Consider the following 15,912-nt stretch of genomic DNA (forward strand, 5'->3'; position numbering starts at 1 on the left):
CTGCAAAACAACACTGCGGACGTGTGTAAGTTCAAACAGTGTTTCAAATTTCAAAGACCCCCATTAATTCTCAGGTCCACACTTCATAGTTAAAACATCAAAACTGGCATGGAATGACTCAGTAAAATTCTATTTTGTACCATATCCTTTATGGTGCAAGACGATACATTTTTTGGTTTAATAGATGTTTAATTTGCATTGAGGATAAAGAATATTAATTTTGGTTTTACCCTCACACTGATTGAAATTAAAACCAAAATAAAAAAAATTGTGGGTGACAATTTAACAATTCTCTACTTCTGAAGAAGACTGTATTGGACAAAGTCGCCTGTTGTAGTATACTATTTACATTACACTTTTGATAACGGAAGGTCTGTTTCTAATCGGATATTATGTCGATTTTCCTCAGGATCGGCAAGAAATTAAGCTGGAACCATTTTATTATAAGATTACCTGAAAACAAGACCCAGGCTAACATTGCATTGATTAATGATTTGAATGGCCTACCTGGTGTGGATTTCACAAAGACGAGTCAGATAAGACTATTCTGGACTAGCCTTAAGCTTTTAAATAACTCCTAAACTAGGACTATAGTCCTAAGTTAGAACTATCTTTGTGAAATCATACATGTAGACCCCAGGGCTGAGCAGAAACCAATTACTATGCCTATACCCTCAACAATTCCCTTTTGAGGCCAACCCATAGAGCTATATAGCTCTATGGGCCAACCCCATTGGTTTAGTCTAATAAAATTGTGTTTTTTTTGTATTATTAGTTTTTGTATTAGTTGTATTATTATTTTCGTTTGTTTTGGGTGGAAACAACTTGTTTCTTTTAAAGAACCTGCTTATTCATCCGTTTAATCCCATCTTTATTACATGGCCATTTGTAGTAAATACATCCTTTCAAGTCGGTAAAAGATGCGGGTGGGCAGTGCCAGGTGGGACCCATGGTGGGGGGGGGGGGGGATGGGGGACATTGTAATGTAAAGTATTTCCCAAGGCTATCTCTGCTGCATACCAAAGCATCAGAAGCTTTTGGCCCCTCCTCCTTTTAACATTAGCATAATACCTTCTTTAACTGACCAACCAGAAACTAGTATTTGTGACCCCTGTGGATATTGACCAATCAGCGCGGTTCCCTCTGTAGAACCGCGAATGTGAATAAAACCGTTAGACCATTATTTTGTTGTGTGTGAAACGCTGTAGTGAAACGCCGTGTACTAAATTTTGCAACAAAAAGACTTGACAAGTAAGGTCGTTATAAAGTAAGTAACTGAATATGTGATCGTAACAAATATGATAATTTATAAAATAATATAATTTTTTTTTATTAATTTAAATAATTGGAATTATTCGTGGGCCAAGAGCATAAACGACACCGAACATTTTAACTTTGTTTACCGAGCGAGTGTCGGAAATACAGCCGTTTCGGTCAATCTCTGTAGTGTAGTGTAGGCCTGTTTTTAGTGTTTACTTTTTATGAACATAAGTTTTTGATGAGGGTCAAATTTATGGATTGTTCTTGCAGTTGCAGGAATGTTTTGTACACTTAGTAGATCCTCTGATACAGTCAGTGATAATAACCTTCTCTCGAATCAAGTCAAAGTCAAGGGGAGTCAAAGTACAGTTGTGGGGCTAGAAAGTTAAGTAGGCCTACAAAATACAAGAAAGTTAGCCCCACAATTGTGTGGCCAAGGATAGTTGATTCAGCGGGATCCTTGGCCACACAAGTGGGGCTTCAAGAAAGTATGAAAGAAAAAAACTAAACAATTGCAATTGCATGTTTTTTCAAATGCCTGGCCCTGAGACTGAGACGAGAGAGCTGGAAGGAATGGAAGCCTTGCCCCTGCTCAGATTCATATTTGTGGGCGAAAAATTACCTCTTTCTTTCGCTTCTAAAAAAAAACTACGTTACTAAATACTACAACCATAAAAAGGGTCGTGTCTAACAATGTTTTATAATATCATTATCAACAGCTCCCCGATGCTCTTGACCAAGTTATTTTTTATGCCCATGGTCATCAGTAGTCCGTCACCGTTGGCACATATTATGCCAGGCAGGCCCGGCCTGCCCATAGAACTAACAGAAATTTGTTCAGCAAAACACACTGAACTGCCCAGCACAGATTTCCCCCAGATTGCACTTCAGCAATGATGGCCCCATCTAAACATGAATAATTTTGTTAAACTGCTCGCCCTTCGAGGACTAAATTGAATTTATAGCCCACCACTGTAAAAAAAAATGGTCTAGACTCTAGCTACATCCACTGATGTTAATTACTATTTAGAATAACTACCAAAGGTTTAGCCTCCCTTCAATACTAACACTAATCTTGATGTGTTAATCTTGTTGTTTTGTTTGTTTGTTAATGCAGCTGCACAAATCTAAAATGCCAAGTAAAGGCTATTCAGTTGGAGAGTCTGTGATGGTCAAATGGCCAGGCAGCGCCCTATGGTACCCAGCCGTGATCATGAGCATCGAAGACGATGAATACAAGGTCAGGTTTGAAGAGGGAACCGAGGATGAAGTCACTGCAGAATCCATCAGGGTGAGTCTGGAGTGATTTAGTTTAGATGCAAAGCAGTCCGATCAATCCGTTATTCACATATTTACAGGCTGGATAATTCTTAGAGACAACGAAGGCAATTCCCTCTATATGTCCCCTGGTCATTTCCTTGGTGCCCTTGAAATACTCCAGTAGAAATTTACTTTTTCGTTATAGGGTGCCCTTTACCAGGGAGAAAGTGCCTTGGTGCCCTTGCCCTTTCAAAAATGAAGCATACAGGCCTGCAGCTGATTTCACAAAATTTTACGCAACTTCGTAAGTCCACTAGCGCAACGTTTATGGTGCAACTTAAGCCATAAATGTTGCGCAAGTGGACTTACGCAGTTGCGTAAAGTTTTGTGAAATCGGCTGCTGGGCTTATTAAAATAAAATATTCTATGGAGGCCAAAGACTGAATTGCTGACATTTTGTACATCCAGTCTAAAAATTATTTTAAAGGAAAGCTAGTCAAAATTGCAGACAACACAAAGAAAAGAAAAACAGTGAAAGTGTACAAGGCACATATGAAGACAGGGAATTTAACATTTCTCTTTTTGAAAGGAACATCTTTTAAGTGAGATAATGGATGAAGTTACTTTAAGAGGTTGGCAGGAGGGCCCCTTGAATATCATCATCTTGCAAAAATCATGAATGTAATTACTCCTAGCAAAATAGAACGCAAAGTCTGAGTGGCGCGCTGTCAAATTCGTATGTAGGCTCATGATTTTTTCCTGACAGGCATTTTTTTATTTAAAGACCTAAACTGTTGGAAACTTGAACTATGAGTGATTAAACTTGGATGATTTAACTGCAGTCATGTAATTCATATCATTTCTTCCTGCCTGTGGCTTTCATTCACTCCGCAGTCTGCAGCTTCCTTCAGAAGGCGGTCTCAATCCAAATCCCCGTCACGACGTCGGTCAAGGTCAAGGTCACCCGCCCGGTCACCATCCCGGCAACGCGTCTCCAGGAGTCCCGGCCGCAAGACACCGGCCAAGAAACAGACCATTATCTCACAGAGTAAGAGCGAGACGAAGGTCCAGCTCACTCCAACGAGGAGCAAGAGACTCCTTGCAACCAGGGTAAGTCAAGACTTTCAGATCCATCTCTACTTCTTGAAAATCAGCCAGCCATGCAACCATTCTGCTGATCAACTGAGTTGGTTGTTCTTTAAACAGTGTACAAAGCTTATGTTTGGTGGCACCCCATTGACAGGTGATCTAGTTCACCAAACCCAAGCTCTGGTGTTGTCAGCAACCCTCGAATGTGGGTTCAGAATCCGGTCATGACACTTGTGGCCTTTAGTACTGTAATTAACCATAGTTGCTTCCCTAAAAGTTGGGATGGTAGTGTACCACCCAGGTTCCTAATGGATGATACCCACGCCTACATCCTTACGGACTGTGATGGGGGTAACCCTGTTTCAGCCCCAGGAGTAGGTGACAACATGCCCCTGGTGGCAGTTGTTTTGGGTCGATGGACCAAATCAGTTAAAGTGAGGGTAGCCCTCACCTTGGAAGTGACACTTCGCCTTGTGATGTTGGGCAATCTCTTCTATAAAAAAATATATATAATACAGCTTGGCCGTTTCTTCTTTTGCAATTGCAAATTTGTATTTTAAAAAGTATACGGTAACTTCAAACTAAAAAAAATTACTAAAATTTATTATACCATTGAAGTTAATTGATATCAATTATCAAGCATTTTTAGCATCTTCTTTGGGCAGTCGAACTATTTTTAAACTTGTTTCTCCCCAGAGTACAACAGAGGTCCACACCTACACGACGCGGTCTTCCACTAAGTTAGGACATCAAATCCTAGAGCCAGTAGTTGACATCAAGACGGGGAAAGTTCCAAAGACTGTTCACTACGAATTCGGCGGACCTTTTGGTAAGCTTGACAATCTTTGTTCGGTTTGTTTTTTACATGTGATTTCTCCGTTTTTAACCAGAATTTTTTTTTTTTTTTTTTAAATTATATTATAAACCTTCAACACCCCTAAAAAGAATCGATAAAAACAATTTGTCCTCTTGATTATTTTTATTTTTATTTGTTGCTTATATTTTATAACTTAGATCAAATTGATAGAAAAATTAAGATAAAAACATATGGAACACAGCAAATTGCAGAGTAGGGCTTCTCGCTCACAAGCTTCCAAGCTCGCAAGCTCTCACGCTTTGCGCTCATAGTTCTTTTCCCTCTGTTTTTTCCTCAATAGCCTATCACATCCCTGGTTTCTATGGAAGATTTTTACTAAAATTCTTGTCAGCTTTGGAAGGTTTCCTTAGGAGAACTCAGTGAAGGCATGATTTTCTAAACAATGTGTGCTTGTAAATATGAAAACTGTTCTTTTTTGTTTTAACCGATGACTTTGATATATTCTTTATTCTACAACAACAGGTGCTTTCTTCATCATGGTTTCGTTACCTCTCTTCATCTACTACCTGTACTTCACCTGTAGCAAGGAGGAGTGTAGTCTGCAGCTATGGCCAGCTCATACCTGTGATTGGCGAGACTACTTTGATCTTGAGGCTGCCTTGCTCTTCCTGGGATGGATGGGACTACAAGCTTTCTTCTACTTGTTGCCAATCGGCTCGGTGAGACCTTTAAAGATTTGGTTGGGGGTGGGGGGTACTGCTTTCCTTGTGCTTGTTTCTAAGTCGGCACAAGGGAACTCTAGTGTATAAGCTTTGACAAGTCTGCTTTGAAAATAACAGGCTTGTGTTTCTCAGAATTTTTCCTGAATTCCGGATACTTTCTTTTGAGGCTCCAAATTGTCTGTTAGTCATCAAAGAGAGAGAGAGACAGTCCACTTCTGCTGAATCTGTAGTTTTCTTTTTTCTGATGGTGCACAGAGTCTGTGAACCTTCTGAAGTTTACTGACTGGGACTAGAATTAGGGGAACCCAGACCGGATGACCATTTTCAGGAGTTTTCACATTCCTCAATTCTCATCCATGTTATAAAGAATGATGTTGACGACATCCAAAACAGCTTGTTTAAAATTAATATTTGTTCTTGCTGCAAATAACGTTGATTGATTAAGTTTTGAGTGATTCTGCGAATAATCCCTAAGCCTGATTCATACTTTCTGCGAATGCTAATGCAATACAAATTTTTACGTTGACTTGTGCTCAACTCCTATGAAACATTCGCTGTGAAAACAGCCATTTGACGTCAAAATTTGTATCGCAAGAAGTATGGACTTGACTTAACTGTTATGTTTCTCTTTTTATTTTATTTTTTTCGTTTAATTACAACTTTCGTTGGTGTTCTTTGATAATAACAGGTTGTAAAAGGTCTACCACTGCGTAATGGACAGAGACTGGACTACAAACTCAATGGTGCGAAAACTTTCATTCTTTATTGTCATTCCATGGTAACAAATTGAAAAGTTTTATTGGATTGAGAAGTTTTATTGGTCGAGAACCGATCAATCATTTGATATGAAACAAAGACGCATGTTCCATGGCTAAATATGTGCACTTCAAATGGCGCACAGCGCAGTAGGGTAATATAAGTTTTGTTAACCAGTATACATTACTTTGATCATCCCTACCGTTGCTTGATTTCCAGTGCTTTGTGCAATTAGAAACACTCCACGGTTCGTGGGAACAGTGAGAATTGTTCTGTCTTGGGTGCCCTTTGCCCCCTTGGGTGTACAAAACACTATTAATTCTGACACAGCATGCAACAATTGTATATTGTAGTAAAATATTAACATTGTTGATAACAAGGGGGGAAGAAAAATGGTGAGCATCATCATATAAGATTAATTCCCTTTGTTTCCCACCCAGGATTCTTTTCCTTTATCCTCACCCTGATCCTCTTCGGTGGTCTCTTGTACAAGAAGTACCCGGTAGCCATGGTGTATGATAAGTTCCTGCCTCTTTTGACGACTGCTTTCATCTTCTCCATCGTGCTCAGCATCTTCCTGTACATCAAGGCCAGGAGGGCACCGGGTCACGCCCTGGCACCCAGTGGAAACTCTGGTAAGTTTAAGAAAAAAAAAGTTCTTGTTTCATTTGTTCTGGTTGTGAAGCCAAGGAATCTAAGAAATGCAAACGTAGTCTAAAACAGGATATTTGTTGCCTGCGATTCATACTTAACATCTATTATATTGTTGCAGTACTCGCTGCCAAAACATAGGATTCAAACTGCCTCTAGCTACCGGGCAATCTCGGTAGTCTAGTTGATAAGACACTTCTCTGGAATTACAAGGGTAATGGGATCGAATTCCAACCGAGTAATATGCCTGTGACTCAGAAAAGTACTGAGTGTACAGTGCTAACACACATCGGTGGTGTATGGGTAAAAACCAAAATTAATATTCTTTTTCTGGATGCAAATTTAACATTCATTATGTCTTTGCGGTACCCACTGCCAAAACATAGGATTTGAACTGCCTCTAGCTACCAAGCAATCTCGGTAGTCTAGTTAGTAAGACACTGCTCTAGAATTGCAAGGGTCATGGGTTTGAATTCCATTCCAGTAATATGCCTGTGGATTTTTGTTTACAGTGCTATCACACATCGGTGTATGATTTAAAACCAAAATTAATATGTGATTAAATAGCTTGAAAAATCTGTTACAGTCTATACCCCAAAAACATGTAAGGAAGCACTTCTAAGGACTATTAGTGGTGCCTGTCATCTGTCCAGGCTCTTCTTTTCTTTCTTTCGTGTTATGCAAAATATAATCATGTCGTTGTATCTGTGCAATCATATTGTATCTACCTTAGAAAAGCATAGATGTACCTACAAAGCCTATAAATGTGGAGATGCAACATTATGTTTAGGCAGCTCTTGTTTGAGATATGACCTTATAACAAAATGGAGATATGACGTCATGTTGTGGCACTTTTATGAAAATATTTGTCTTTGTCCAAATAAATATACTGCAACAGAGCAAAATCAATTGTTGCTTGTTTTTTCCTATCTGGTTTGATATTTCTAATTATATCTTTAATCAGGGAATTTCCTATATGACTTCTTCATGGGCCATGAACTCAACCCACGTATTGGCAACTTTGACTTCAAGGTCTTCTGTGAGCTACGTCCTGGACTCATTGGTTGGGTAAGTAATCTGGGCCCAATTTCATAGCGCTGCTTAGCGGCCGATTTTGTGGTTACTGTGCAATTTCTATTTCATAGCGCTGCTAGCTGTAAGCACACGAAAAGGCATGCTAACCTTCCGGTGCTTACCACACGAAAATAAATGGCGTCACAATGCAAACCCACGGTAAACACGCAATATGACCGCCCAATTGTTCTGCTAACCTGTGAAATACGCTAAGGTTTAAGCAAATTTTTTTGCTACAGTAAGCACGCAAATTTACTTACTGTTAAGCAGCACTTTGAAATTGGGCCCTAGTCTCAGACTTGTTTTTGATTGCAGTCCTTGAGCGCTTACTGCTCCACTCTGGTGGGTCTGGCGATGCAGTTTCAAGTAGTGGTCAAACTCGGTCAGACTTCTCCCTTCTCTTCTACAACCAGGACCTAAATCTCCACTGAAACTTACCAGTCGTATCTAAGTAATGTCTGACTTTTTGCCTGAGTTTTTCATTTGCCACTTTTTACCCCCCAAAAAATTGATATGATAAAGATGTTAGTGAACAGTCACCATAATTGGTACACATTTTATGTTTACAAAGACACAAAATGAACGACCGATAAATATTTGCAGATCTCGTAACCGACAAACTCAAGCGCTTTTTATTCATCACTGACACAGTGATTGTTAATTGATATAAAAATACAATTTTACTACACATCAGTGGTGTTCAAACTGTTCATAAAATAAACATAAAATTATGTACCCAAGATTGTGGCTGTGCACATTGACAAAATAGAGAGATCGCTGACCTTAGGTCTAAACAGCTCAGTTGGTAGAGCTCTGGTACATTAATCCCACACTAGTCGATATTTATTTGTTTAATCGAATTTTTTTTTTAATTTACCTCGTTTACCTTTTGGTTTATTACTAACCTAATGCCTGATAACAGTAGAGTAGAGAGATCACATAGAAACTTACCACTCTATCCCGTGCATTTTGTATGTAGCGTTTGGTTGTTTGTTAATTTTTGTTTTAACAATTAATTACTGTCATTGTAATTATGACGAATGTTTGTTTGTGCGTATCAGGTGATGATAGATCTAGCCTTTGTGGTCAAGGTGTGGACTGACTTCCCTGAGAACCCTCCATGGGCTCTGCTCCTCGTTACCTTCTTCCAGATGCTCTACGTCGCCGACTCTCTCCTCTTTGAGGTAATTTCATCAAGAAAGTGACTTTGTGTGTCCGAGCGGATAAGAACACCAGACTCAAACTCAAGCCCAGCAACTACATACACATTAAAATTTCAAATAATATAAAAATATATTTAAAAAAACCTTAATTAATATTAAAAATAGAAAAACAGCCAAATTTAAATAAAGACTACGGATATACCACAACAGCACAAAAACTTTTACAACTTTTCCTTTGAAAATCTTTGAGTCTATGGGAAACATTTGAAGGGGCACCAAGGTGAAGACACGGGGCAACGAAGGCCATGGCCTGTAATTCCAGGCCTGCGCCCAATGCCACCTGTTGGTGCACAAGCAATGACTTATCTATGAAAACAGAATTGAATAAATATACAACAGCTATACAAAATTATATTTATCTTTGTGATTGAGTTTTTCTTTATTCTCTGATTGATTTGCATTCAGCACGCCATCTTGAGTACCATGGACATCATCCACGACGGCTTCGGCTTCATGCTGGTCTTCGGTGACCTCGTCTGGGTGCCCTTTACCTACACCCTACAAGCCCGCTACCTGGCTGACCGACCATCACTTGCTGTCATGCCTGACTACTGCTTGGTCATCGTCCTGGCCTTTGGATGTAAGTTTCTCTCCCTGGGTTTTATATTTGCAGCTGTGGTTAGCTGTAGGCCATGATGCCACACGACAAGGCAGTTTAAGTATTGGAGGACTTCTAAGGAATCAAAGAGCCTCTAGCCAGGGGGCTAGCTCGGTGGTCTAGTGGTACAACACATGGGCCCAATTTCATGGCTCTGCTTAACGGTGAATTCTGCACTTATGATCACGATTCCCCTGCTTACCTGGAAACCCAAAATTTTTGCGCTAGCCTTGTAAGCTTAGAATGCCTAGTATCAGTGAGTACGCATGCGCAAAAGCAAAAATTTGCAGCTAACCCGTGAAATACGCTTGCGGTAAGCACAGAATTCCCTGCTTCCATAAGCTGGGATTCTTTGGTAAGCAGAGCCATGAAATTGGGCCCTGCTCTAGCAATGCAAAGGGTTGGTTGTGGGTTCAAATCCGCTCTGCTGTGGATTTTCTTTTCACGGAACTTTGGAAAGTACCGAGTATTCAGTGCTTTATTGACATTGCTGTATGGTAAAAACCTAAGTATAACAACTGGAGAAGTACTCCCTCTGCAATTCAGATTCAATATTTTGATAATTTCTGTAGTGTTGCGTTTGTTTTTTTCTCCTACGATTTCCTGTAATGCTTTATTTATTACTTTATTCTGCTTTTCAGTGATTGGCTACTACATTTTCCGTGCATCCAACTCCCAGAAAAACGCATTCCGGGAAAATCCTTATGCCAGCCAGTTTGCTTGTAAGTACTCTTGAACATTGCCTTAGTAAAAGTCAAATCCAAATCCAAACTAAAATTAGAGTGAGGAAAGATTTCTGAAGCCCCTACGTGTAGGTTAGAAAAAAATTGGGTTTGTAAAGGTGGTTTTATATTCACTACCTTATGGAGATTGATACAAAACAGCAAAGGAAACAGGAAAGGTCTCCATATGGGAATTATAAAGACTGGGTGCTCCACATTGAATGTTGTGTACAAAGTCTATGGGAGATTCTTAAAGACAGTGGACACTATTGGTAATTGTCAAAGACCAGTCTTCTCACTTGGTGTATCTCACATCATGCATAAAATAACAAAGCTGTGAAAATTTGAGCTCGATTGGTCGTCAGAGTTGCGAGACAACTATAACAGAAAAAAAACACCCTTGTCACACGAAGTTGTGTGCTTTTAGATGCTTGATTTCGAGACCTCAAATTCTAAACTTGAGGTCTTGAAATCAAAATCGTGGAAAATTACTTCTTTCTTGAAAACTAAGTTACTTCAGAGGGAGCTGTTTCTCACAATGTTTTATACTATCAACCTCTCCCCATTACTCATTACCAAGTGAGGTTTTATGCTGATAATTATTTTGAGTAATTACCAATAGTGTCCACTGCCTTTAACTACAGAGACAAAGGAAAGCAAAAAATAATGTATCCATAGTGATGCAAAATAATAATTCTGAAAACTGCTCACCAACCAAAAGGACAGCCCTGTGGTATAAATGCAAAAAAATGGTAAGCACAGTCTTTCTCGGTGACTAAAAACGTCTTTGACACTTATATTAAAATAATAACCATTTTTGATATTGCGCTTTTCACACCCAAAGGGTGTCTCAAAGTACTTCCAACATTATTACCCCTGACCACTGGGTCTCAATTCATTCCTTAAACCATCTCAGCTCCCTGGTGAGTTTACTCTTTTGTACCTGCCTAACGCTTGGAATCCTATTTATCTTTTGACAGCTGCTAATGTACTGATCACAGCATCAGGGAAACGTCTCCTGGTATCCGGCTGGTGGGGTTGGGTTCGTCATCCCAACTACTTGGGAGATATCCTCTTGGCGCTGTCGTGGTCGATGTGCTGTGGTGAGTAGAGTCACCTCACTCTGGGGCCTTGAAATAAACACTGGGCCCAGGCGTAATATTCTTCCTACTTTAGTCTTGAGCGTTTGCCCTAAGAAAGGTCAGCAAAATGGTTATGACACGGCATAGAAAGTATGCAAATGCCAAAAGGGGGCCCTACCATATGCACATCGGGCTCGTATTTTTGAAAACGTCCACAGGACTGAAAGTACTGCTCGTATCTTGTAGGAAAATACTGTGTATAGCCCCTTGAGCGTCACTGAGTGACGGATATGAGCTCTATATAAGAAGCTATACCGAATATTGCTGTGGCTTAGCGACAATATACCATGAATTCCAATAAACATAAAGCGCTTCTATTGCAGAGTTGTTATTTATATTACAACATGTACAGACTCAAGACATCCCTTTTCTTATTTTGTTTTCCTTCTCATACAGGTTTTGGAAGCATCATCCCCTACTTCTACCCCATCTACATGCTCGTTCTTCTCGTCCACCGTGAGAGGCGTGACTCGGACCACTGCAGGCAAAAGTACGGCAACGTCTGGAACAAGTACTGTGCTCAAGTTCCATATAGGATCATCCCCTATGTTTACTAAGTATCACTGGGTCTGTCTGTTGGTCTGTCTGTCTGTCTGTCTGTAGTGTGTCCGTGATTTTGTATCGGACTTCTTTCAGGGATTTTATATCGTGTGAATTTTTGATAGCGTGATCATTCCAATGTATGCTCTGCATTTTTACACATTTTGATGTAAATAATATCTGATCGTAGAAACACAGCAGTCTTTTTTGTTGTTGAAACGTTTGTCATTCTCAACAATTGGACGTTGTAAAGGCTGTCATACAGCAACCAAGTATTATTGACTCGTTTTAAACAAATTTCCTTGACGAGAACAAAAGCATATTGTTCCCTGCTCAATTCCAAAATAAAACGATCTAGTCTTTGACGTTACATGATGATGACGTTACTTTGGCATATTATTCAGAGGTAAACTTGGTGTACATCCATTTATTACTTTTCTACTTTTAGAATGTAAAAATATCTCAGCTAGCTTTTTTTTTCTTCGTAATCTATTTTAACTAGTAATAAACTACAATTACCTTTTAGTGTGCTAGTTATTTATTTTAATTGGTTTGATATTTAGTTGGTGAATGTTGTCATGTTTCATTCATTGGTGTTATGAATATGATATTTTTTTATTGACTCTAAAGCCCAGTTCATACTTCCTGCGAATGCGAAGAAAATTTGACGTGAAATTGACGTCACAACTATCCTTTCACAGCGATATTTGCAAGTCAGTTGAGCAGAGAGCTGAACTGCTGCGAATATTTGTTGACATCGCTTCGCATTCGCAGGAAGTATGGACCGGCTTAATTCACCTGACGCTGGGATGCCACTGTGGGAGTCTAGCTTCCTAGTGTTTTACCATGCAGTGCACTTTTAGGGAACCTTGTTTTAGATGCACACTTGATGGACATCCTTGCTGGATAATTCCATAATTGAAATACACAACCTGAGAAACGTTTTATGCAAAATCATTTGTCAGATTAATTTTTTGTTTGAATCCCTCTCTCTAAAACCACATTCCTTTGAAGGGAATGAATCGTTATTCGGAAATGTTATACATTATCAACAGCTGCAGTGTTTTCTATCAAGTAAGTTTTAAATGGTCATTAATTTTTTGAGTAATTACCCAAGGTATACCCTACCTTTTAAGCACTATTGTCTGACTCAGGCGCTTATGTTATTTTTAGGTTAAACTGGAAGAGATTTATGCTGGTACCCATTATGCCACAGATAGCATACACCACAATGCAGCTGTACTAACTTAAACTAACACGTGCTTGCTTGAAGTATTATGCACATTATGTCATTTGAGTAGGGCGCCCTCACCTAGAGGTCAAAAGGAGCTTGTTCATTGGCCAATACTGTGCGCCCTGCCTACAAATCTGTGCGTTTCGATTGTTTCGTCACCATTTTACCTTTAAGATGGCAGCTGGATGACGTCATTGCATATGAATTCCAGATTGGGGAGCTTATAGTGGGTGATAAGGGTTCTCATTGGGGTATAACATGTATCCAATGGAGATAGTTTTGGTGTTGGTGGCTGAACTAAGGCTTCATTGCTCAATGACCTTTGACCTATATCAATATAACCCAGTGGGGATAGTGAAGATTGCCAACACCTGTTAATGATAATGTTTATGATCTGAATAAATTTAGAAATATAAAAGATGGTTTGGCTACTTTTTTGGTCTTTCATTTAGTGAGATTATTTGCAGTGAATTGTTAACCATCTGGCAGATTTTGATTGCATGAGTTAACAGTCGTGTGTAAATATGTGTAATAAATTTATTATGATATTTGTAGATTTGTTGTGTGTAGTCAGGATGACGCGTTAGTGTGTCAGTCAACATTAAGCTCAATAATTTTGATCGTATTTTTGTTGTCCATTTTGTTTTCTGTGTGAAACAATCTTTTTAAATCTTTTTAAACGAATTGAATTCCCTGGGACCAAAATGTTGAATCCATATTTCAAGGTTTTTCTGATGATAAAATGGTGTCCTAGTTAAGATGTACATAGAATTTGGACTTTGTACAAAGTATTTTTTAACTGAATGGTATTCATTTTGTTTTTCCTAAAACTAAAACGTAACAATTTGTAAGTAGAATACTAATTAAGTCTTGTTTGTTTGTAGACAAATTTATTATTCCAGAATGCAGTGAACCTGAACCAGTTTTAATTGACTGTACATAGTATGTTTTCATAATCAATATTGTAATCCCTGAAATATAATATGTATATGTTAACAACTTTAATGCCGAAAGAGGGAGAGAAAACTGTGTAGAATTGTTTTCCCCTTTTGAATTTAAATTAATTGTATGATTTTGTTTTGTTGTGAAGACCAAGTAGCCTATGTTTACCAAAATAGTGACCATGCATATTCCATAGCCTTTCTGGCAGGCAAGATGCTACACTGACCAAATGGGAAATTTTACATTCTGTGTCCAATTTTGTTAACGCAAATTCAATGTATAAAAGCAAAAGCTGAACAAGTTTTAAGATTTGGCCCCTTTCTTTATATAAAAAAACACATTACAATCTCCATAAAAACTATGATTTAAAGTTTTCTTCATTTGGGCTGTGTACAAATCACCCTTGCAGGAACTCTAGGCTCTCTGGCTCTTTTGTAAACATGTCAGGTCACAGGTTATAGGCACAATTTTATAAAGCCTGTAAGCAAAAAATGTTTGCCAAGCAGAGAAAAGTATAATTGTTGTGACTGGTACCCCAATCAATTGTTGCTTAGCAGAGGAAAGTATAATGGTTGTGACTGGTACCCCAATCAATTGTTGCTTAGCAGAGGAAAAATTCAAGCAGTATTTGCTGCTCAACAACTTTATGAAATTGGGCCATGGTCTATGGTAATTTGATTTTGTATTTAGACATACTGTATAGTCAACTAATTGTAGGTACACACTCTGTGTGTGTTATTGAAAGACATCATCAATGCGGCAGTACCACTTTTCGTATAGCCAATTTTTAAATAGATATAGTTTACATTTAACAAATAAATTCTGTTTGGTTGAAAGTAATGGTGATATGTACCTCAATAAATCAAGATAAATTCCAATGACAGAAATGCCAAGTTTCCCCGTCGCTTGTTTTGTATGTTTTGTGTGAATTCTTTACTTGAATGTTCAGAATGTAAAAGGGGAGCTGAAGAGATGGTTCATCATATCTGGTTTTATCTTCAATCATAATAGTAGTTTTCGAGAAAATAGTAATTTTCCACGAATTTGATTTCGAGACCTCGGATTTAGAATTTGAGGTCTCGTAATCAAGCATCTGAAAGCACACAACTTCGTGTGACGGGTGTTTTTTCTTTCATTATTATCTCGCAACTTCGATGACCGATTGAGCTCAAATTTTAACAGGTTTGTTATTTTATGCATGATGAGATACAATAAGGCTGGTCTTTGACAATAACCATTAGTATCCACTGTCTTTAAACCCGGTTCGGAATTTTAGAACTCGATCGGGTTACTGTGTCTGAACCCCCTCTGCCTCCTTATAGCATAATATACTCTCTTTATCTGTGTACTCACCCATTAAATTGCCAACTTTTATGACGTAAACGCTGGTCGTTGTTTTTTGCAGTTTGTTCAGACAGACTTGATGTTTAAAAACACTACTGCTGGGCAGTGCCGGGTGATCCGCCATTTCCCATATAAACTAATTTGTGACAGCAGGGAATAAAAGCATTTAACTCTGTACTGTCGGGGAGCATGAATTGACACTTTCATCCATACGAACATGACGGATCCGTGCAATTCGTGAATTTTGTTGACCCGGTTCCAATCCCACCCTTGTGCACGGACGGAGAATCAAATATGGATTTGGGATTTCTTTCCAACATCTTAAAAAAAAGCGAACGTTTCTCTATTGTCTTCTCTGCACTGGTATCTTCAGGCCTACGGGAGGGAATGGGGGGGGGGGGAGGGGTATTCTAAGTCGCCTTTTTGAACCAGTAGTTTCTTTGGAAAGAAACTGGATCATCAAACATACGGCATATAAAAGTTCGGCACAAGGTGTGACTTTAATAGATAATTTGTACACGACACCCCTTTTTATGTC

At 38.8% G+C, this 15,912-nt stretch overlaps 1 protein-coding gene across 1 annotated transcript; it reads left to right on the forward strand.

Annotated features, from left to right (window-relative positions):
• The first annotated feature begins 1,134 nt into the window (after positions 1-1,134).
• LOC139934408 (delta(14)-sterol reductase TM7SF2-like) lies at positions 1,135-14,917 on the forward strand. The gene is made up of 13 exons (XM_071928634.1): positions 1,135-1,267; positions 2,378-2,551; positions 3,415-3,630; positions 4,306-4,438; positions 4,949-5,145; positions 5,837-5,891; positions 6,345-6,539; positions 7,520-7,623; positions 8,691-8,813; positions 9,258-9,432; positions 10,092-10,172; positions 11,153-11,275; positions 11,711-14,917. The coding sequence occupies exons 2-13, from the start codon at positions 2,393-2,395 to the stop codon at positions 11,869-11,871; spliced, it is 1,722 nt and encodes a 573-aa protein (XP_071784735.1). The 5' UTR covers positions 1,135-1,267; positions 2,378-2,392; the 3' UTR covers positions 11,872-14,917.
• The last annotated feature ends 995 nt before the right edge of the window (positions 14,918-15,912 follow it).

The sequence above is a fragment of the Asterias amurensis genome, chromosome 1, assembly GCF_032118995.1.
Source record: "Asterias amurensis chromosome 1, ASM3211899v1".
Lineage (NCBI taxonomy): Eukaryota > Metazoa > Echinodermata > Asteroidea > Forcipulatida > Asteriidae > Asterias > Asterias amurensis.

Coding starts and splice junctions, on each gene's coding strand:
- LOC139934408 (XM_071928634.1), top strand. CDS start 2,393: ATGCCAAGTAAAGGCTATTCAGTTGGAGAGTCTGTGATGGTCAAATGG. Junction 3,631..4,305: donor AGAGACTCCTTGCAACCAGG/GTAAGTCAAGAC, acceptor GTTTCTCCCCAG/AGTACAACAGAGGTCCACAC. Junction 9,433..10,091: donor CATCGTCCTGGCCTTTGGAT/GTAAGTTTCTCT, acceptor TCTGCTTTTCAG/TGATTGGCTACTACATTTTC.